The 22,608-nt window shown below is 39.8% G+C and overlaps 1 protein-coding gene across 3 annotated transcripts in view; it reads right to left on the reverse strand.

Annotated features, from left to right (window-relative positions):
• TMEM181 (transmembrane protein 181) overlaps positions 1–22,608 on the reverse strand; it is a 102,922-nt gene that overhangs the window by 76,154 nt on the left and 4,160 nt on the right. For 2 of the 3 annotated variants that reach the window (XM_036766568.1, XM_036766567.1), the window contains exon 1: positions 2,114–2,271. The exons of the other annotated variant lie outside the window; for it this stretch is intronic. In XM_036766568.1, the coding sequence (XP_036622463.1) occupies positions 2,114–2,121 (8 nt within the window). In that variant the 5' untranslated portion in view covers positions 2,122–2,271. Of the gene's footprint in view, positions 1–2,113; positions 2,272–22,608 lie in introns of those variants that run through there. 3 annotated transcript variants of the gene reach the window in all.

Consider the following 22,608-nt stretch of genomic DNA (forward strand, 5'->3'; position numbering starts at 1 on the left):
GATAATCAATCCCAGGCTTCACAAAACATTCCCTTAACATCAAGTCACATCATCCTATTCTACAAATCCGTAACTAAAAAACCCCAAATAAGGAAAAAAAAACCATCAGCTTAAGTAGTTCCCTCTTTTAACTACTAAATCTACCCTGGGTTATGAATATCATCAGGCTGTAGTTCAGAAATAAATACCCCAAAAGGGAGTTTACATTACAACTTCATTTTTCGTTATAAAACATCAATATTAATACCACCATCTCCCCACATAAACCAGGCCCTTCTATCTTCAAATCTCTTTTCCAAACAACTTCTTCCTCAAAATGATCTATTTCCTCACCTCAATATTTCGATTGTACTTTATTGTCAATCAATCAATCAGCATTTATTCTGTGTCAGGCACTGTGCTTAGCGATGGGAGAACAAAAAGAGGCAAAAGACAGTTTCTGCTTTCAAGGAGCTTACAGTCTAATGGGAGAGAGAATACAAAAACACAAATGTACAAAACAATCTATATACAGGATAAATAGGAAATAATAAACAGAAGGAATTAAGAGGAGTTGAAGAAAACTTCCTATAGAAGGGAGAATTTTAGTTGGGACTTAATGGAAACAAGGGAGGTTAGTAGGCAGAGTGGAGCAGGAAGGCTGCTCCAGGCATGGAGGACATCCAGAGAAAATGCTCAGGACCAAGAGATGGACTGCCTCTCGTGGAAGAACCAGGAAGCCAGTGTCACCTGATCAAAGAGTGTCTGTCAGGGAGTAAGGTGTAAGAAGAATGGAAAGGTACAAGGGGGATAGGTTATGAAGGGCTTTGAATGCCAGATGGCATTTTGTGTTTGATCCTGGAGGCAACAGGAAGCCACTTGAATACGACGATATGATCAGACCTGTGTTTTAGGAAAATCACTTTAGTGGTTGAATGGAAGATGGACAGGAGTGGTGAGACACTAGAGGTAGGCAGACCCACCAGCAGCTATTGCAACAGTACAGGTGTGAGGCGGTAAGGGCCCACACTAGAGGGGTGCTAGTGTCAGAAGAAGGGAAATACTGGAGAGATGCTGCAAAGGTGAAATCGACAAGCCTTGGCACAGATGGGATATGGGGGTGGGGGTGGCCAGAGATAGTGAGCAGTCCAGGATGACTCCTGGGGGAGTGGGGGTACCCGGCAGGTTGCAGGGGAGGGCTTGGGGGAAATCACAGATTTTGAACCGGAAGGAAATTTAAAAGCCATTCATTCCAACACTATCATTTGAGACAGGATCTGAACCCAGGTCTTCCCCACTCCAAGAGCCAAGCCCCAAACAACGCTGCCTTGAAAATGTCCCACATTACACACTGTGAACTACTTGAAGGCAGAGGCTGTGTCTTTGCATTCCCACAGTGCCTCGCACATACTTTTGATCCAGACCTGTGACTTCATCAAGCTAAGGACCTCCTAGTGTGGAAACTCCCCACGCCAAAGCAGAGCAGCAAACTTCTTTTGTAACTAAGTATCTTCTGGAGCACTGAAAAGTCATGAGACTTGCGCCTGGTCGCACAGCTAGTGTGCCAAACGCCACACTCGAACCCTGGTTTTCCTTTAGCCAAAGCCATCCCCTCCACCCACTAGTCCCTTAATAAATGCCTGCTTAACTGAACCCATTTTCCTCTAGAGACAGTGATAGTGCAGCTGTAGTTGTCCTCACACACCTAGGGATTCATCAGCTGGGCATCCCTGTGCCCTCCCCCTCGTCCCCGTCCCCGTCCCGGCCCTGATGCCCAGACCTTTAGTCGCTGGAGGTACGAAAGCTCCACGTGTATCAGGATTTCCCCCCTCCCCTGCCCTCCCCCTCCGACGGCTGCGTCTGCGCCTGCGCGGGGGAGGGAAGGGCGGCCCAATCTTGGGCCCCTCAGGTGGGGGGGGGGGGCACCTCAGGAACGACGCTCCGACCATACAGAGGGAGGATGGGGGAGGGGCTTGTTCATCCCAGAACGGGGCAGAAGGCGGGGGTCCTGGAAAGAAGAACTTGCCCACATGCAGACACAGAAGATGCCTCGGTCCCACCTGGGTCCCCTCCTCCCCCCGCCGTAGCCGGCCTGGGCCCCTCCCCCCTCCTTTCCCCTTCGCTGGGCACTCACGGCTCCATGTCCACGCGCCGCGGCGACTCCCGCCCGCGGGGGCTCCAGCGGCCCAGGCCCGGAGCGGCGCAGCCTGAGCCCGAGCCGGGGCAGAGGTAGCAACCGCAGTAGCCCGACCGGCCGGTTCCGTAAACTCATCAGAGTGCGACGCCCGCACGCCCGGAGCCGCCGCGTAGCGCGGTCACGTGGTGCGGAGACGGCTCCGGGAGGAGCGGGGGAGAAGGGGGGGGCGGTGTGAAGCGGAGGAGGGAGAGCCGCGTGCGGCTGGGCGCGCGGGGCGGTGCGGGAGGGCTGCGGCCCGTGTCCCCTACCCCGCCCGCCCCGGGCTCGCTAATCTAGGAAGGGGCCTTAACCCGAGGCCCGCGGACGGAGCTCCTGGAGCGCACGAACTTGGATGGCGGAAAAAAAATATATACAGCCTTATTTTCCTTGTAAACTGGAGTTTAGTCTTTCTTTGATGAATTTATTTAAAAACAAGTGAAAAAATAAAATTGACTTGTGTGTGTGTGTGCCCGCCCACATGAAGAAAGCTATATAGACAAAAATATATGGGGAATATATATGTATACATATACATACACACGCATATTTCATATATATCACATAGGGTGGCTAGATGGTTCAGTGTGTAGAGTCCTGGCCTTAGAATCAGAAAAATGAGTTCAGATCCCCACCTCAGACACTTCCTAGCTGTGTGACCCTGGGCAAGTCACTTCGCTCTGTTTGCCTCAGTTTCCTCATCTGTAAAATGAGCTGGAGAAGGAAATGGCAAACCCCTCCAGTATCTTTGCCAAGAAAACCAAATGGGGTCATGAAGAGCCAGATTCTGTTGAACGATACACATAGGAGAGAATATGTATCTATATCTATGCAATCTCCCAGTTTTCAGAGAGGACCGATGACAAAATCATCAGCCTCCAGAGTCCAGTAGCAGGACAGAAGTCAAGATGACTGGGGATTTCCAGGATGTAGTGAATAACCTTGGTATCTTCAATGTCTGACCAAGGTCTAAGTGCTCCACAGCACCTGCTTCAGCTTCGTGCCCATTGGAACAAGCGGTTCCTGTCCACCCCTTCAGAAAGAAGTCTGAACATGCTTGGGGTAGCCATCCCCTAACCCTCAGTTACCTCCTTAGTCTATCTGATAAGACGGTTTCACTTAGGGTGTGACTGATGTTCGTGCTACAGTTTCTCGGAGTCACAGGTGAGAGTAGGGTGACAGGAGAACACCAAAGGTGGATGAGCAGTTCTGAAAAGGGCTGGGCAATGATGTGAGGGTGCTAGACCTCCCTGAACAACCCATACACCCTGCCAAAGGATATATGTGTAAATACATATATGTATATACACATACAAAGGAACCTACCTATGTTTTCCCCCTAAATTCTAGCCAGAATTTAGCCTTTTGTGTGATGAATTTATTTAAAAGTAAATTTTAAAATAACACTATGATATGCATGTTTATATACGTACACAAATGTGTATATATGTGTGAAGATATAGGTGTGTGTATATATATACATATATATGGAGGGTATGGGAGTAATTGTTAATATAATAGCTCACATTAATAAAGAACATAGAGAGGCAATATGGCATGGTGGAAAACTGGTTTAAGTATTAGGAAGACTTTTGTTCAAGTCCTGCCTCTGACACATACTGGCTATGTGACCCTGGGCAAGTCACTAAACCTCTTAGTGCTCCAGTCAACTTCATTCAGTAAACATTTATTAAGTACTATTAAGTACCTACTATGTGCCAGGCACTATGCAAAGTGCTGGGGATACCAAAAGAGACAAAAGACAGTCCCTACCCTCAAGGAGCTTATAATCTAATGGGGGAGGCAATGAGCAAACAAATATATACAAAGCAAACGATATGCAGGATAAATAGGAAATAATTAAAAGAGGGGAAACACTAGAATAAAGAAGGGTTAGGGAAGACTTCCTGTAGGAGGTGGGATTTTAGCTGAGACATACTTTAAAAGATATAAGTTACAGAGAAGATGCCAGCTTGCATTGGTAGAGGGAATTGCATCATCCAGGAGTTTCCTATGCTAATTAAATCGTAAGTCTAGGCTGTAGCCCAGGTAGCACATTATATTTTTAAAAGTCCCTTCCTCATGGCAACCCCACAAAGTACCTACTGCAAATATGATTTGGAATTTGAGGCTCAATACACAAGAGGAAGGAGGAAATTACTTACCCAAGGCCACATAGTTACTAAATAACAGAGCCAGCCCTTGAATTCCAAGTCTTCTGACTCCAAATCTAGTGCTCTTTTCATTACCATGTGTTTCAACAATTCGGCTAGCAGCTGTTGTGGGGGTGAAAAACCAACACAAGCCCAACAACAACATGCTGCTAGCACAGGTTCTTTTGATTTGCTTTACTAAGGAAAGCAATGTTAAGGGGTTAACAATCATTTCAATCCAACATACAAATATCATTCACTTAGTTCAGGGGAAAAAGCCAGCACCCTGAACTTCAGAGCAAATACAAACAAATTACAAACATACATTAGAAACAGACCAAATCACAATTCGTAGTTACCAAGAAGGCATCAACATCTGAGTTCAGGAACCAGGGAGCTCATAACAATGGCTGGCCCAGAGTCACGGGCCACTCCTCCTGTGGCTCAGAGCCCCCAGCAAATAGCTCTGTTCTCTCTTTTTATACAGTCTTTGGACGTCATCGAATGTCATCTGAGCCACCAGAACTTAGGCTCCTGCTATTGGCTCTGGTCTTAGCAACTCCTCTTAGGACCCTGGGGACTTCATGCCCACATAGGCTTAGTACCTAGTAGATAGGGGTTTGGGCCTGGGACTTTGCACATAGTAAGGCTCAATCAAAGACACTTAATTGATTTATCATTCTAAAAGAGTAAAAAAAAAAAGTCCCAACTTAATTGATATTATACCATGCTCCCTGTGATTGCTATCAGTAATGATAATAGCAATGCCTTAAAAAAAATACGATTTCCTCACTGAGTGTTCCCTCTATCAATGCATGACAAAATCTCAGTACTAGTTTTATGATTTGTAATGACCACAAATATTCATCCCCTGCGGGCAGACTTTTGATGATGAATATTTCCAAACTCAATTAGATTGATTCTTCTCCTATGATAGACACACAGTCTATCATCATTCCCATATTCTTTCAAGTTGCTTTGTTTGTACCACACTGTCATAGCCTTTGAGAACCCAGGGTTACTTCTGTACCATTGAAATAAGACTTCACTGGAGCATAGTTGTAATCATAGTTAAAATTCTTCTAAGAATAGAATCTATTGTGTAGTTTTTCACCCTACAAAACTATCTAATGATGGAACTTCCTTAGAAGACTTTAAGGTGCTGGTGCCTCAGATTCTCTATGAAACATAGTCCCCAACAGACAATACCCCTCATTTTCTAACTAGACTTTTAAGTCTCCTATCTCTTGCACTCAAAGTTTCAGCTCTCCCAAGAGCATATCAGACATCAAAATCAGAGCATGAAAGGAGTCAGCGAATTGATGTCATAAACCTATTATATTAGGAAGCTAGTAATTGTGTACACATGTAAAAATAATCCTTCATTTCAAGAGCTGATAATACTTGAGATAAAGTGCTCATCAACTGAACATTAGTCTGATCACAATTAGATAAGATGTCCCTAAACAAAAGCAACTGAAAGCACACTTTTCTATCCATAGGGGAGCTGGGCTATTAAAATTGTAATAGTACAGCTTTGAAACGGTTGGGACATTTTAAAAAATTGTTTATGTTTAACACATTTTCTAGGAGACAGAATAGAGGAGAACAATGCTCCCCCTAGATTTACCCACCCACCTCCCTTATGTATCACGTATTCAGGAGCAAAAGCCATTAACATATGCATCTTTTGCATCTGGAGATTGGTTTCTGAAAATGGATAACTCCGTGACTCAGTAGATGACTCATTTTTTTTTTTCACCCAAGGACATTTTCCTATATAACAAAACTGCGTAGTGTCCCCAATAGGAACTGCAGGCTTCTCTTAAATGATGCAGATATTAATGCATAAGCCAGGTCTTCATAATTACTATTACCTAAAATATTTAGGCAAAAGACTCTCTCCTTTTGCCTGGTTTTCTGAACCAGTTAAACTAGGCTTTTTCCCCCCTTGAATCATCTGGATGTACACTTAGGAACTCAAGCAAATACAAGACTTTTTCTTTTCTGTGAGTTTATTAGCTATGCCCTCAGTGATACAGATGCAGTTGAGACAAAAGTAGTCATGGCTAGTCTGCTACTTCTAGAAAAGGATGCCACCTTGGTGGAAGATTTAGTGTGAGCCAAACCATCATTTTGGTAATCACTACATGCTCCTCCCTCCACAGTGTTACCAAACCTACTCTATGGGACACTGAACCTGGTTGGAGGCCACTTCTCTGACTCCATTTCACAACTCCTGCCTAACCCCTTAGTTTTGTTGATCCCAATGAACATTTGAAGAAGGGGGCAAAGTGCAAAGATAATGAGATCAATTTTGGATCTATTGTGTTTGAACTACTTATAGGTTATTCGAGTGGAACTGTCCATCAGGCAATTGATGATTTCGGACTGGAGCTCAGGAGAGAGAATAGGACTGGATATATAGATTTAGAAGCCACATGCAAACAGATGATGCTTAAAATCATGGGTGCAAAAGAGATCATCAAGGAACTCTTCCCATACCCAAGTGAGGAAAGAACTTGGGATTAGTAAACCATCTACATAATCATAACACTAATGAGGGACAAGGTATTCTCTTCCTCATGTAGATTCTGTGTCTTGTTGCTCTTCAGATCCAGCCCCTGCTTCATCCAAGAATTCTTCCACTAGATACACACAGCTTGGTTCAGAAACTCCTCCAAGTCTAGAAGGCTTGCTTAAGGAACTCCACTTGGTCCTGTCAAGATACTAGGAGACACCCTCTTTTCCAGAGCTAAGACCTAGCAAGCAAGTTGTGCCCTGAACTTGGCACACCAACAGTCTTTTGCACTCACCCTCTGGATGATCTCACGCTCTGGCAAAATCATATAATTATTGTATTGCTTCTACCAGCAGCAGCTGTTCTCTGAGCTTGGACAAGCACCTACTGTATACATGTTCTAATTGTGAAGCCCTGCTATGAATCAAACTTGTCTCACTGTTGCTGTTACCTCTCATTGTCAGGGCTACAGCTCACTGTGTAGCCATTGGTATAAGTATGGAGATCTCCTCACTTTGCCTTAGGTCTCCCCACTGGGGTGGGGCCCCAGTACATGTATCCAGATTCCCCCTTGCTTGCAAGCTGTTTCCCTCACTTTGAAACTAAACTTCCGTTTGATACCTGACTCTCCTGTCTCTGGCCTGCTCTGTTTGGCTCCAGTCATCCACATGTTGGAGGCCAGTTCAGTCTGGTTGGCATTAGTTGGTGTCAGAAGTAGGATTGGATATGGAACCGGGCCATCGGACTTTCCAGTACAAGCAGGAACAGAACAGGCACCACTGGAGATGTATTTCTCCAGGGTCCGACCCCTCTTGTCTTGTGAGTCCTCTGCCCTTGTCTCTGCTCCAATCCTCCAAATTCCCATGTTGGTCAAGCTCACCATTCTTTGTGAAGAAAACTCCAGGGCCCCTCTAGTTTGTCTTAGATCACTCTGGTAAGGATATTCTTTCTTAAACTGCACACCTCTGTTAATTGGTCTCTCTACATGCCTCTGATGGTTTTTTTGTTTTTTTTTTTACTGTATGCCTCTGTAAAATTATAGCTTCATGCCTCTTGTCCCTCTGTGTGCCTCTGTTGTTTTTTAAACTGTATGCCTCCGTAAAGTTGAAACTGCATGCCTTGGTAACTATGTGCCTCTGTCAAAAACTGGTAAAGTTAGGACTGTAACTGCATGCTTTGTTAAAACTATATCTGTTTGTATCTTGTCTTGTCATTTTGTCGGTATTTGTGTCTTTGTAAAATGTAAAATATCTGTGTTGTGTCGTAAGCTAGATTCTGTTACCTTGAAAGATTTAAAATGCAGGCAGCCAGAAAAACTTCCAAGGGCTATAGACAAAGAGTTTAGAACACTGTGAAAGATTAATGAACTTTCATACTTGAAGCAATTGTCCTAGTAGGCAGGACTAACTCCCACTTTAGGCTTTCTGAGGGAAGTTAGGTTGTAAGAAAAGAGAAAAAGAAAAAATCTGCAAGAAGCTTTTTCTGCTATTTCAGCTTTGGCTATGTTGGAATTATAGAAGTAAAGTCAGATAATCAAACTTTGTGGAACTACTAAAAACATTTTAGCAGATTAAGGAGTTTGAAGATTAATCATTTTAAGATTGCAGGGGAGAACTCCTGAGACCTTGGGGGTAATTCCAGGAACTCATTCCTTTCTGAAATATCTTAATAAATTTTGGGGTATCATTCTGGAGAATTTGTTTTAAGGAAAAATAAGGATTAGATTTTATGAAAGTTTTGAAAGTAAATGGCCAAGTCAATAGCTTCATTGTTCTAGGGCAATGAAGGAAAGCAGCTCATTTGGAAGTAATCCCAGAGTGAAGAAAGAAAAAAAAATAGGTAAATGGTTTACACCTTATAGCAACCTCTTGTTAACCTTTCTTTGACATTTCTGACCATGAAAAGAGAAAAGATTGTTTAAATTAGAGAGACTCCTGTGACTCCCTCAGGTCAGAGACCCTCTCCCTACTAATCCTACCCCCCCCCCATCCCAGATCAGATTCCCAAATGTAGGTTTTTTTTTAAATACTGGAAAAATGTAGGGAAACTTGAATTGCATTCTGGTTATAGAAAATTATTAGCTGTGTAATTTTAGGCAAGTTATCTTATCCCTGTTTGCCCCAGTTTCCTGATCTGTAAAAAGAAAAATAATAATGGTAGTTATCCCAGAGTCATTTTAGATCAAATGATATGATGATTGTAAAGTGCTTAACATAGCAACTGGCGTATTCTAAGCTCCACATTATTAGTATTATTTCTTTAATTGAATGTAATTATTCCATACTTGATAACTCTAAAGAGTTTTTAATATGCCAAAGGTAATAATAAGATCATTGATTTTTTACATATGATGATTTGGAAATGCAATTGATGTCATCTGAAGTTTTGCTTCAGGTTTTAAACGTTTATGTTATTATTGTATTTCTAAATTCTCTTATATTGTGAAATTTGAGAGACCATTATAACAGAAATGTTGTCAGACAAAACAACTTTTTAATCTGCATGCTGTTACCTATAAATTGGGCTTTAAAAAGGATGTGATAAAGTAGATATTTGAAAACTGTTAAATATTTAATAAGGTATATTTTGTTATAAAGCAGTTAATAAGTTTACTATAATAGCAAATTCTTGGCTATTATGAAAATGTTTCTGGTGGTTTAAAGATGTAGCTTAAACATATTAATGATGAACCAACTATCAGGTATTTGCTGTATGTCTGAAGCCTCAGAAACTGGGTAGTTTTAAATTATAAGTGAAGGATTAATGAAATGCTAACTGTTAGGGAAACATGAGGAAAGATATTCACGCCCTAAGTTGTGGTTAGCAAAATTTTGCTATTTAAGGTAAAAATTCTTGGGACTATAATTTGTTATTGTTTTGTGCTTTGATTATAGGGATAGTTCTCTGAATTTTCACGAAGCCAATAGGAGAAAATGGCATGTGCTGAATTCTGTTAAAGGTGGATGTCTATGCCTAGGAAGAGTTTAGGGTTGGGAATGGCTAAACAAATTGGGGCATATGAATGTAATGGAATACTACTGTGCTATAAGAAATGATGAGCAGGCAGATTTCAGGAAAACCTGGAAAGACTTACATGAACTGACACTCAATGAAGTAAGCAGAACCAGGAGAACTTTGTACACAGTAACGGCAACACTGTGCGATGATCACCTATGGTAGACTTAGCTCTTCTCAGCAATACAATGATCCAAGACAATTCCAAAAGACTCATGATGGAAAATACTATCCACATCTGGAGGAAGAATATGGAGTCTAAATGCAGATTGAAGCATACTATTTTCACTTTTTTGGTTTGTTTTTTCTTTCTCATGGTTTTTTCCCTTTTGTTCTGATTCTTCTTTCATGACATGACTAATGTGGAAATATATTTAATGTGATTATACATGTATAATCTATATCAGATTGCTTGCTCTCTTGGGGAGGGGGAGGAAAAGGAAGGAAGGAGAAAAATTTGAAACTCAAAATCTAACAAAAATGAATGTTGAAAACTGTCTTTACATGTAATTGGAAAAAAGTAAAATACTATTAAGTACGAAAAAAAAGAAAAGTTTTGGGGTTGACTTTGACACAGCTTAGGTAGGCTCCTCCTCCCTCTATTTCCCCGTTGTGCTATTTCCTTCCTGAAAAGGAAATTTCCCCAAATGGTTAATCCTGAGCCTTGATTTTAACACCCTGTGACTACACGATTGGCTGTTAGGTATGACTCATGCCTGGAATCAAGCAGAGCTAAGGGAATTTTTCCTCTTGTTCTGATATATGACATTGTTATAACTATGTCCCTCTTTTTCCTTTTATAGGAAATTTCTATAATCAAGAAGTTTTGTAAATATAATACTAAATCTATTAAATAATAGATTGATACTAGAACATCTCTGAGTTATTATAATAGGATGCAAGTATGAACATCTTACAATTTTAACCTGTATTTGTGGTCAAATTATATTATAGAAATGATTTCCTCCTAAGGGGAAAATGATTAGATAAAGTAATAAGACAAAGACGTAATGTAAAAAGTTTTCTAAGTAAATGGAATGGTGAATTTTGGGAAAGCAACAGGATTAGGCTGTTTTCTCTAAGAACTATATACATATGTATATGATTGGCTTCTAAATTTATTTATCATGGAAATTCAGGCTTTGAGTATGTTTTTGCAATAAGTTCTCAATTGGATTAAGGATTTATTAATTAAGTGCTAGAGGAGTTACACATAAATTGTATTAATAATGATAAAGAAAGTGAAATTATTCCCCCATTTTTAAGACATCTGTCTTATAAACTTAAAGGGCAGAAGAGTTCATTTTGCAGCTGGACACTCATAAATTTTTAAAAGATTCTTATATCAGGTATAGGATTTAGGTAAGGATAGAAACAGCAAATGGTATATAAACCGAAATTCTCTGAAGTTTCAGAATCATCTAGGAACCTCTAGATTTGGAACCAGAGAAGCAGAGCCCCCTTTAGAGCTGTCCTGACAATAAAGCCTATTGTCCAAGAAAATATATCTAGGGACCAGACAACTACATGAGACATCTGGGACTCAAGAAGTGCAGATTAAATGGACATCGAGAATGGGTTACTAGGACACAAGGAGACTTAATGTTAGTTAACATTGGTGATAATTTTTGTATTGCTTTGCATGGTTTATGTTTAAGTTTTCTTGGTTACCTTGGTGACATGTAAATCGCCCTTCTCAGAACTAGTCCATTGTGAGTCCTCTAAGTAGTTTGATCTGTACCTGACTTAATGTAATTATGCAATCATGGGAATTATAAGAAAACTTTTTTGCATTGTTTAAACCTAGCCCTATGTGGCTGGGAAACTATGTGCTGTTTAGGGACTCTTAACTAAGGACCTATGTTATACTGACCACAAACTCAGATTCAAAGATTGATGCAAGGAGTTTTCTCTAAGGGCCCGCACCAGATCCTTCTGACTACTCCCACAGCTGACAAACTTGTGGGTGTGGACTCCTGGATTATCTGAAGAAAGCCACTATTCTGAGTGAATTGCAGGACCCTCCAGGGACCTCAAGGTTTGTCTAGTATGGACCTAGACGCAGCCAACATCTGGATGAGGCAGCTGTCCCAAGATTCCAAATGAGTGCTGAGTATACTGTCTTAGTTTTTTTTCTCTCTTCCTTTTTGTTATGTGCCCAACCACCAAGGCCCTGATCAAGCATGTGTTGTCATTTTCTTGTGCCCCCTTTTTCGGCTTGCAAGCAAACAATGGCTAGAAAAGACCTTAGGCTCTTTGCCCTATTGGGAATTTTGCAATGATGTCTGGGACATACTTCCCAGATAGGTCCCCTCAAGGAACTAACCCCCTGAGCAACATCTTGTCCTGGTCCAACTGGCCTCTCATGGCATCTTAGCTTATATCTGCCTCTCCTTTATTGGCTGGAAGGAGAGAGTTTCATTCAGACTTCCTCCCTTTGGCCAAAATGGGGAAATATCAACATATTAGGAAACATCCTGCTTTCCAGAGCTAAGGACCAGCAAGCAAGCTGTGCCCTGAGCTTAGCATAACAACAGTCCTTTGCACTCACGCTCTAGATGATCTCACCCTCTGGCAAAATCGTATAATTATTATATTGCTTTGACCAGTACCAGGTGTTCTCTGAGTTCAGACAAGCACCTGCTATATCCGTGTTCCAGTCATGAAGCCCTGCTATGAATCAAACTTGTCTCATTGTTGGTGTTATTCCTCATTGTCAGAGCTACAGCTCACTGCATAGCCATTGGTATAAGTATTGAGATCTCCCCACACTGCCTTAAGTCCCCCCACTAGGGGCGGGGCCCCTTTACATGTGTCCTTGCTTGCAAGCTGCTTCCCTCACTTTAAAATTAAACTTCTATTTGATTCCTGATTCTCCTGCCTCTGGCCTACTCTGTTTGGCTCCAGCCCTTCACATGTTAGAGGCCACTTTGGTCTGGTTGACAGTCCTCTCTGTTCATCTGTTTCCTAAGGGGCCATATGCACTCCTCCATGCAGCTTTACTTCAGAAAATCAAGTTCTTACATGTGTTAAACAGCTTCTCTCCAATCTCCCAGATCTTCTCTTTCTCCCCTTCTGCTAATCCTTAAAAAAAAATTCAAGGGTATATCCTAGGGGTATGAACTGACCATAACTCAATCAGTTATCCCCAAGGGGGCAGCAGTGGAATAACCTAGGACAAGGCAAGGAGTTTACACCTTATTCTGAGGACATCACCAATACAAAAGAAAAAAAAAGTCCTCATCTGTGGAAGTAATGTTATATTTTATACCTTGGATAGGAAAATATCAATTCTAGAGCAAAGTCCACATCAGTAGAATAAAGTAAAAGTTTTGTACTTTGTATAAGGAGACGCCATCAATGCTAGAACAAAGTCTTCATTAGTGTAGGCAATAAAGACCCAGGAAAAGGTCTAGGTGCACTTATTTACACCACCTTTAAAGGATAGAGACAACAGTACAAGAAGCAATCAATAAATGAAATAAAGTATTAAAGGGAATCAGTCCTAGCTAGGGATCAATTAGATCCCCAGCTGAAAAGACAGTTACTTTTGTGTCCTTATAAGCAAGCAAGTCAGAGATTAGACAGATTTTTATTAGAGTAGAAACTATACCAAACAAAAAACCCCCCAAACTAAAAGTAGCACAATTTCATTACAAAGAAAGAACAGCTGTCCTCTGGGGAGATGCCTCCTACATATGCCTTTTGGAATTTAAGAAGCCACCTAAAACATCTGATGGAAACTTACACACTATTTCATAATGGTTAAAAAGGAAATGCAGATCTAAAAGAAGCTGCAGAGTAACACTATGCTAACGAAACATCATGATTCCACTAGGGTACCATATGGGTGATTCAGTACTAACATGCTTCCCTCCAAAGCAGAAGGCCTGGGTTCAATTCCCAGCCCATGCTTACATAATTTCCCCAGTGCCTTGTATATATTGGGCACTTAATAAATGCTTGTTGAGTTGATTTGAATGTCTGCCTGTGTGGAAATGCCTAAGTCTAAGAAGAAAAACCTTTAGGTAAAGGTAGACAAGGAATAGAATATAAAGAATCTCCCTTCATAGAATGCAGTCTCTACCTTGAAGGTAGAGAGTGTTTTGTTTTTATCTATGTGTCCCCCAGAGTCTAGAATAGTGCCTTGCACCATGTAGGTATTTAATAAGATTTTGTTGAATTTTCTGACTTGAAAGTTTTTAGAAAGAGAAGTAAATGATATTGTGGGAGTATAATGTATACCACTGAGACAGATGGAGGATATGGACAATGCTTTCCAGATACAGATAGTTAAAATAGCACAAAGACAAAATTTTGTAGTAATAAAGGATTTCAGCCAACTACACATTTGTCAGAAGTTTGATTCCGCTAAAAACAAAATATCTGAGAAATTATTGACTTATCTTTCTAACAATTTCATCCAAAATGTGGAAAATAAGGGAGATGGATGGGTTTAGGAGAAAGATAAGTTCTATTTTTTGGACTGTTTTAGATACCTACAGGACATCCAGGTTGGAATTATCCAATAGATATGTGGGACTTGAGCTCAGGGGAAAGACTAGAGCTTTACATATAACTCTGGGTTTCATCACCATAGAGATAATAACTGAATCCATGACAGATGATGATATAATTGAGATAGAGGGTATAGAGAGAGAATGGAAGAGGATATAGGACATAACCTTGTGATACAGTTACATGTTAGGGGTAGAATATGAATGATGATTCATCAAAGGAGACTGAGGAACATTAACCAGATATGTAGAAGGAAAACCAAGACATGGCAGAGTATGTAGGAATAGAGGATGATCAACAGTATCAAATGCTGCAGAGGTCAAGAAGGATGAGGAGTAAGGAAAGGCCATTGGATTTGTTGATTAAGAGGTCAATAGTTGCTTTGGAAAGCAGGCTTAATTGAGTAGCAAGGCTTGAAGCCAGAATACAAGGGGTGGAGAAATGAGTAAGAGAATTTCTGGTCAAAATGACTGCCTGGACAACCCCCTAACAGCCAAACCCTCAAAATCACACCAGACCAAATAATGAATGATCAAGAAATCCAGTGAGAAACTACTGTAAGTGACTTCTTCTGCGCAATAACTACACAAAAAGTCAGCCAGAAAAGAGGATATGGCCGGTAAAACTAAGTCTAGCTAACAAGCTGGAAGCCTCCCAGAATAAGCAAAAATTTGCCAGAGATATTTGTAACCTACAGATATCTGTATCCCAAGGCAATAATAGAGGAGGATTCTCCAGGAAAACTCCGATGTGTTAAATACCCTTAGCAGGGTTTTGGGAAGTATGATGATAGCAGTTCTCAGACAAGAAAACCCTAGGCCTAAAGATTCCAAGGTCCATAGCATTCTGTCCTGAAATGCCAGAGAGAACTATGAAGATCCAGAGCTTTTAAACTCAAAGATCCAGGAAGAACTATATTGTACTACATAGAATTTTATAATACATAAGATAGAGCTCTAGTGACTACTGAATTAAAATAGAAAAAAAATACATATGTCTCAGCTATATATAGGACCTTTATCAAAACTGACCATGTGTTAGGGTGTTAAAAAGTCCTCAAAAATAAATGCAGAAAAGCAGAAATATTAAACACATCCTTTACTGACCACAATACAAAAAACCTTATCCAATAAATGATCTTTGAAGAGAGGATTAAAATAAATTGAAGACCAAAATAGATGACTCATGGCACAAAGAACAAATCATACAGAAAAAACAAAAATTTATCAAAAAAATGAAAAAATGTGGGACAGAGGCCAAACTATCCTGAGAAGAAAACTGCATATCCACTTTTATCTATGAGAGAGAGAGAGAGAAAGAGACAGACAGAGAGAGAGAGAGAGAGAGAGAGAGAACACCTCAAAGGACCTGGCAACTTAAAAAAAAATACTGGAGTACCAACAAATTATAAACTCCAACTAAGCACTAAAATAGAAATTCTGAAAATCAAAGAAGAGTTCATAAAATTGAATGCAAAAAGACACTGAATTAATTAAATAAAACAATGTTTTTAGAAAAATGAAATAGATAAACTTTTATATAGTCTAATTAAAAAGAGAGAAAAACCAAATTTTTTATCAAAAATGAAAAAGGAGAAATCACAGTAAATAAATAAGAAATAAAGGAAATTATCTAAAACTATTTTGCCCACTTTATGACAGTAAAATTAACAATTTAAACAAAATGAATGAATATCTATGGAAATGTAACGTACTCAGATTAATGGAGCAAGAATTAGGGAATTTAATCAAGTCTCAGAAAAGTAAATAAAACCATCCACAAATGAAATATCCAAGGTGGGGGACCCAGATCCAGACAGAATTCCAAGTGAATTCTATCGAACATGTAAAAGACCATTTAATTCCAATACTATACAAGCTGCTTGCAAAATGGGAGTGGGGGGAGAGACAAAGGGGGTGAAAAGGTTCCTACCAAATTCTTTCTATTATAAAGTATGGTCTCAATACTTAAACCAGTGAGAGACAAGTGAGAGAAAGAAATACAGATGAATATCCCTAATGACTCTCAATGCAAATGTTAAATAAAATATTAGCAAAGAGGACACACCACACCAAAAGATTGTATGCTATGGCCAGACAATATTTATAACAAGAATGTAAGATTGGTTCAATATTAGGAAAACTATAAACATAATAGTCCATACCAAAAACCATAAAAACAGCCAGAATTGCATCAACAGCATGTTTTAGCTGCCTAAAAAGAAAGCTAATGCAAAATTAGTTTTAACAGAAGTAGCATGTTCTATAGAATAATACTGTGTTCTGTGCTGGTCAGACCACATGTCTGAGTATTATGATAAGTTCTGAGTGGGTAAAGGTAAGAACCTGGAGAACATTCTGATAAGGGTGTCTGAGGTGAGAAATCTGAAAATGAGGTCATGAATGGGTCTTGGCTGAACTGGGAATGTTTACCAGGGAAGGAAAAATGTAAAAGGGAGGGTATAGCTGTCTTCAAAAATTCGAAATATTTTCATGTGGAAGAGGGAATAGACTTGTCTTTCACTGTGCTAGAACACAGATCTAGGCCAAAAGGAGGAATATTTTGCCTTAACATAAAGAAAATACTAAATAGACATGACAATAGCCAGGAATACCTTGGAAAATTAGTGAGTTCCTTGTCACTAAGAGTGTTTAAGTAGAGGATCAATAATTACCTGTTCAAATATATCATAAAGAGGATACTTGTGGCTAGAGAGGTTGTGTTTGAGGTCCTTCTTAATTCAATTGTACACCCCCAAACTAAACTGTGAGCTCCATGAGGGCAGGGATTTCATCTTATCAAAACTTTGCATCTCACTAGGTGTCTAGAACATAGTTAATACTTAATAAATGTTTACTAAATTGAATTGAGCTTTGAGTTTATTCTATGAACAGAAAATATAAATAGCAATGTTCATACCTCAAAATAAATCTTTCCTTTTCTCAAAAGTTTTTTTGTTGTTATTATATTTGTAATTTGTTGTTTATCACACCTCCCTAAATAGAAGTTGTCTTCAAATAACTAAGCATAAACTTGATTTTTTTTTAGAAATCAACTAACTCACCATGTAGTCCTCTAGTATACCTGTGAATGTCTAGCACATCTAAGATGGACAAGAGAAATTGCCCACAGTTCTAAATACAGAAAACTAGGGAAGTACACACACAATCTTAGTGTTGGCTCTCCCTCACTGGCAGAAATGTCAGTCCCTGCTGAGCCTGGCAGAGCATCAGGGTTCTCCCAAAGAGCTTTGGATGCTTCCCACATAGGATGATTTACTTTCTCATAATTTTCCTACAAGGAAGACAAAATTTGAAAGTAGTTTTAGGTTCAATAATACTCCCATTTTGTGGCAATTAAACTTTTTAAAAAAATTTCAGAGATTGTGTGACATAGACCTGATTATACCATGAGTCAGTGGAACGTACAGGATTTCAGTTCAAAATTTCTCTACATGCCCAATTGCAAGATATCCACAAATATCACTAATTTTAAACTGGCACCTAGTTGTTGTTATGAAGGTGGGGCCCCATTGACTAGGTTACCCCACCTCATTTAAAAGTAATTACTTTTGTTAGGTAAGAACACTTCTAGATTGAATCAATCATTTGGGACAGAGAGTGAACAGGGTCTGAACACTTCCTTGAATCAGTCAAAGCCAAAGCCTTTGAATGAAGGACTTGATCACTTCCTAAGGGATTTGTATAAAAGGAAGGAGGTCTCAGAGCCAGATATCAAGATCCCAAGCACCTGAAATCATAGTCAAAAAGAGCAAGGAGCTGGTTGTGGTGCTAATGCAAACAAAGATTTTCCCTGCCCATTCAATAGGCCTCAGGTGGAGCTAGTTAAGGGAAGCTTGATTAGGAGAGGCTTGCTTATAGGCAGGCCCACGCCCTTTTGCTACTAGGTGCTAAGCCCCAGACCTACACAGGGTATATTTACCTTGGTAGCCATTAAGCTCATACTAGAGAGCTGTGGAGACTAGAGAGCTGTGGAGACTAGAGAGCTGCAGAGACCAGAGAGCTACAAGAAGAAGATGACAAAGGAGAGAGAATTGTAAGAGAGGACAGAGAACTGGAAGAGATGGAGAGATAGAGAGACAGAGAGAACTGGAAGGGCTCTGAGAATTGCAAGGGCTTTCAGAATTGCAGAAGGAGAAGATGCAGGCAAGCAGACAGTTAAGATTCGTGAGTGAGTGTTTATAGGAAAGCCCTAGCAGAAGGGAAGGTTACAGGATGGCTTGGCTCCTTGCTGTGATACTGTGTTTTAATCTCCTTGCTGTTACACTGAGGTAGACTTACTGGTTTTGGAATACAATTACTGCTATGTTGAATTGGGGTTATTGGTTTGGGGATTTGATCCTCTAGTATCTGAATAAATTTTTACGTCTTCTGTCATCTATACAGAGAATCTTTGTGATTCCAAACTATACAGGCATATTCATGGTCACCATCAATATCATGAATCTTGCCTTACTGATACACTAGTTCATCTAGAGCTGAGCCAAGAACCAGCAGCCTCAGGATAATCAGAGAATTCAAGAAAGAGGACATAAGTCCTCTATGGCAGAAAAGGGATAGGTCAAGAAGGCCATTGACTCTATAGGTACCTCGGAGCCCAAGACCTGGGTAGATATTATAAAAGTTCTTTCATACTCAAGGATGGAGGAAAATCCCAAGAAAAGACCTGCTTTCCACCAAAATTCCACTTCCAATGTCTGTCTAGCCACATACACTGTAATATAATCTGCCGTTTTGTTACCAGTGTTTCCGGTAATCTTAAGCACCGAGGCAAGGAGTTAATCATAGGTAAATATAAATGTAAGTTTAGAGAGTTCAATCTCTGCCTAAATGTGAAGAATTTTCTTAAATGGGGGCTCAGAGTGATTTTAATTGAACTCATAACTTTTGATCTAAAATAAACTCTCTAAAGCTGAAGAAAAGGGAACCAAGTGGACTTCACAGGCCATTATATTGCTCCTAGACTTAAAGTGAGCTAATTATCGTGACAGTGTATGTACATTATTGAAGAACCAAGAGTAGAAATTTGGATGTCCAGAAAAGGCTATTAGGTGACCCAAAACAGGCATTAGCATAAGGGCACTGCTGATAATACAACAAAAATTGCCCACACAATAGTAGGAAATCTACAACTTTGGGTTCGTAAGCATTGAGAGTCTTGGATCAGAGGAATTGTTTGTTCTATACATGACAATCCGGCTCCTATCTCCATTACTTTGCATACTCTGTAGCCAAAGCCTGGAATGCACTTTCTCACTCCTGCCTCTTTGACTCCCAAATTTCCTTCAAAGCTTAGCTCAAACATAGCCTTTTACCTGGACCTTTTGTGATGCCCTAAATTGCTAGTTCCTTCTCCCAAAAATTACCTTTCTTTTGTTTTGTATGGTATAGTGGATAGATAACTGGCCTCAGAACTGGGAAGACCTGGGTTCAAGTCCCTTCTTTGGAACTTAGTAAGTCACTTAACCTCTCAATGTACTGGCAAATTTTAGGACTCTCACTTGCAAAGAAAGTGCTATCTGTGGTAGAGGGAGTTTCCTCATCAATTATGGTGTTTTCTTTGCCATTGAAATCATAGGTCCAATACCTTTCCTTATTCCTATTTATTTGCATATATTTTGTACATATTATACATATATACACAATTACATATATACTACACCTATGTATATGTGTACGCATACATACATGTGTATATATAGATATATGCTGTCTCCCCAGCAGAATGGGAAATCCTTGAAGAAAGAGACTTTCATTTTTTATCTTTGTGTCTCCAACATCTAACTCAGTGGCAGACACATAGTAGACACTTAGTAAATGCTTGTCGATTGTTTGACTTGGAAGTTTTCAACGTCCTAGTCTTTGCCAATATTTTTCTCACATCTATTTTGGGGTATAGAATAGAGCTACTGAGTTTTAACCTTTTCTGGTTTCGTAAACTGAAGCTATAAGAAAGAAAGAAGAAAATGCTTCAGCTGTGAAAACCAGTTTTCTAATATGTTTTCTCCAATTGACCATGAGGGAGCAGTATGGCAGAGTAAAAAGGTTCCAGTATCTGGAGTCAGAAACATCAGGTTTGAATGTCCACTTAAGTAGCTGCATGACCCTGGGCAAGTCTCTTTATCTGTCTGAGCTCCAGCTTTCTCACCTGTAAAACCAGGATTTTAATGCTTTTCACTTCTTATCTTGTTTAAAGAATCATAGATGTCAGAATTGTAAGGAACCTCAGAAATCATGAGATCCAACTTATATCTAAGCAAGAATCCTCTTTACATCATACTCAACTATTGATAATCTTGCCTTTGCTCAATTTCCTCCAGCAAGAGGAAAATATCTACCTACTGAGGCAGCCTACATTCCACATTGGGATATCTCAAATTGTTAGTATTTCCTTGCATTAAATCTAAATGTGTTTGTCTACAACCTCTGCCCATTGCTTTGGCCCTCGGGGTAAAGCTGAACTTGGTTAATCCATCTTCCAGATACTAGAGGAGAGTTATTTTGTTGTCTCTAAATCTCTCTTCCAGGTTAAACCTCTCCAGTTCCTTCAATCAATCCTCATGAGACTCTCCAGGCCCTTCAAATGCAGTGCCCAGAAATCAACACAATATTCCAGATGTGGTCCAAACAGGACAGAGTAGGGCAAGATTGTCACATCACAGGGGTGATGTCACTTTATAAATGTGAACTAAAGGTGAACCAGCTTCTATTTTTGAGTCAGGCCAGTTTATCCAAAGAATAAGTAAAACCAGTTATAGAAACAGAAAAAAAAACCCTGATTCCTTTACTGAATTATTATTAATCCCTCATCTTTTCTATTATCATCTAAGGCCATGCAGTGCCATGGAAAAAAAAAACAACTCTGGAATCAGGGGGCCTGGGTTCAAATCTCACCTTGGGTGCTTTCTACCTATGTGACTCAGGGCAAGTCACTTAACCTCCACAGGCCTCACTTTTCTCATCTGTAAAATGTAGGAAGTGGGCTTTAAGGGCCCTTCTACCTCTAAATCTGGACTCTCATGTTTGTTCATCTACCCGATGTTCAGCCTTGCCAGGACCTGAAACTTTTTCTGGACAAAAAGAAGAGAAAAAGAAAGCAAGTTCTCTCACTGGGTCTGATTTACATGTGTAATGTTTATATTCTCATACATTTCAGCCTAGTGAATAATTCTGAAGTAACAGAAAGAGTAGAGAACTCCAAATTTCAGAGACACTGGAGGGGATGTCTACTAGGAGTGTGTATATTGAAACTGAGAAGAGAAACTTAGAGATAAAATTATATCTGAAAATTGTTGGCTTCAAATTCCCCAAGAACAGAGGGTCATGAGAAAAACCTACTAACTAAAATTCACAAGTCACTCATGTCTTGAACAGGGTCAAAAGTTCCTGTTCATTTCATAGGACTGACCATGAGTCCTTAGACCATACAGTTGTTTTTCAAAGGTACAGACTTACACAGCTAATATGCAACTAGTTGCAAAGTTAACTGATATGCAACTAGTTTTTCGGAAAAAGTGCCTTAACAGCCTTGTCTTTTCCCTTTCCTGGTTGCTAAGAAGTTGCCCAGCATTTTCTGAAAGTCCTGAGATCCCCCTGAAGAAAAAATACTAATCAGAGACATTACAGCAACATGGTGTCTGATTGCAAAATTTCCTGGAAGTCCTGAGGTCCCCCAGAGACAGTAGAAGTAGCTTGAAAATAGGGTCCAAAACTCTTGGGATCTAGTCATAACTCTGCAACTAATTAGCTGTGTGCTCTAGAACAAATCACTTCACCTCTCTGGTCTCGAGGTCTCCATTGGTAAAAGGAAAAGGCTGGATGACGTGATTTTTGAGGTTCTTCCCAGATCTAACATTGTGTGTCTGAGGAGTAGAGGAAGTGGCAGTCTTACTTTGTAGCCAGACTGCACACTCTCCAAATAGAAACCCAGTAATGCTAATAATACATACAATAGTTGTTTACATTTAACTTAGCATTTTTTTTACCCTAGAAGTTCAAATCATCTGTCTCTGTTACAATTATCCTATGCATTAAAATGATGGCCTATTTCAGAACTCTGATAGTTTTTTTCTTCTACAACCCTTTTTTTTTAATGAGTGACCATTGATGAGAATTTAGCACTTTCCTTTTTCACTAGGGACAATTTTCAATAGCATAAAGACAGTTAGATCGACTGAGATAAACAGTGGTGCTGGTCCTAGTGTCTAATGCAGCTAAGACTGAGCAAGT

The sequence above is a fragment of the Trichosurus vulpecula genome, chromosome 7 (assembly GCF_011100635.1).
Source record: "Trichosurus vulpecula isolate mTriVul1 chromosome 7, mTriVul1.pri, whole genome shotgun sequence".
NCBI classification, from domain to species: Eukaryota; Metazoa; Chordata; class Mammalia; order Diprotodontia; family Phalangeridae; genus Trichosurus; species Trichosurus vulpecula.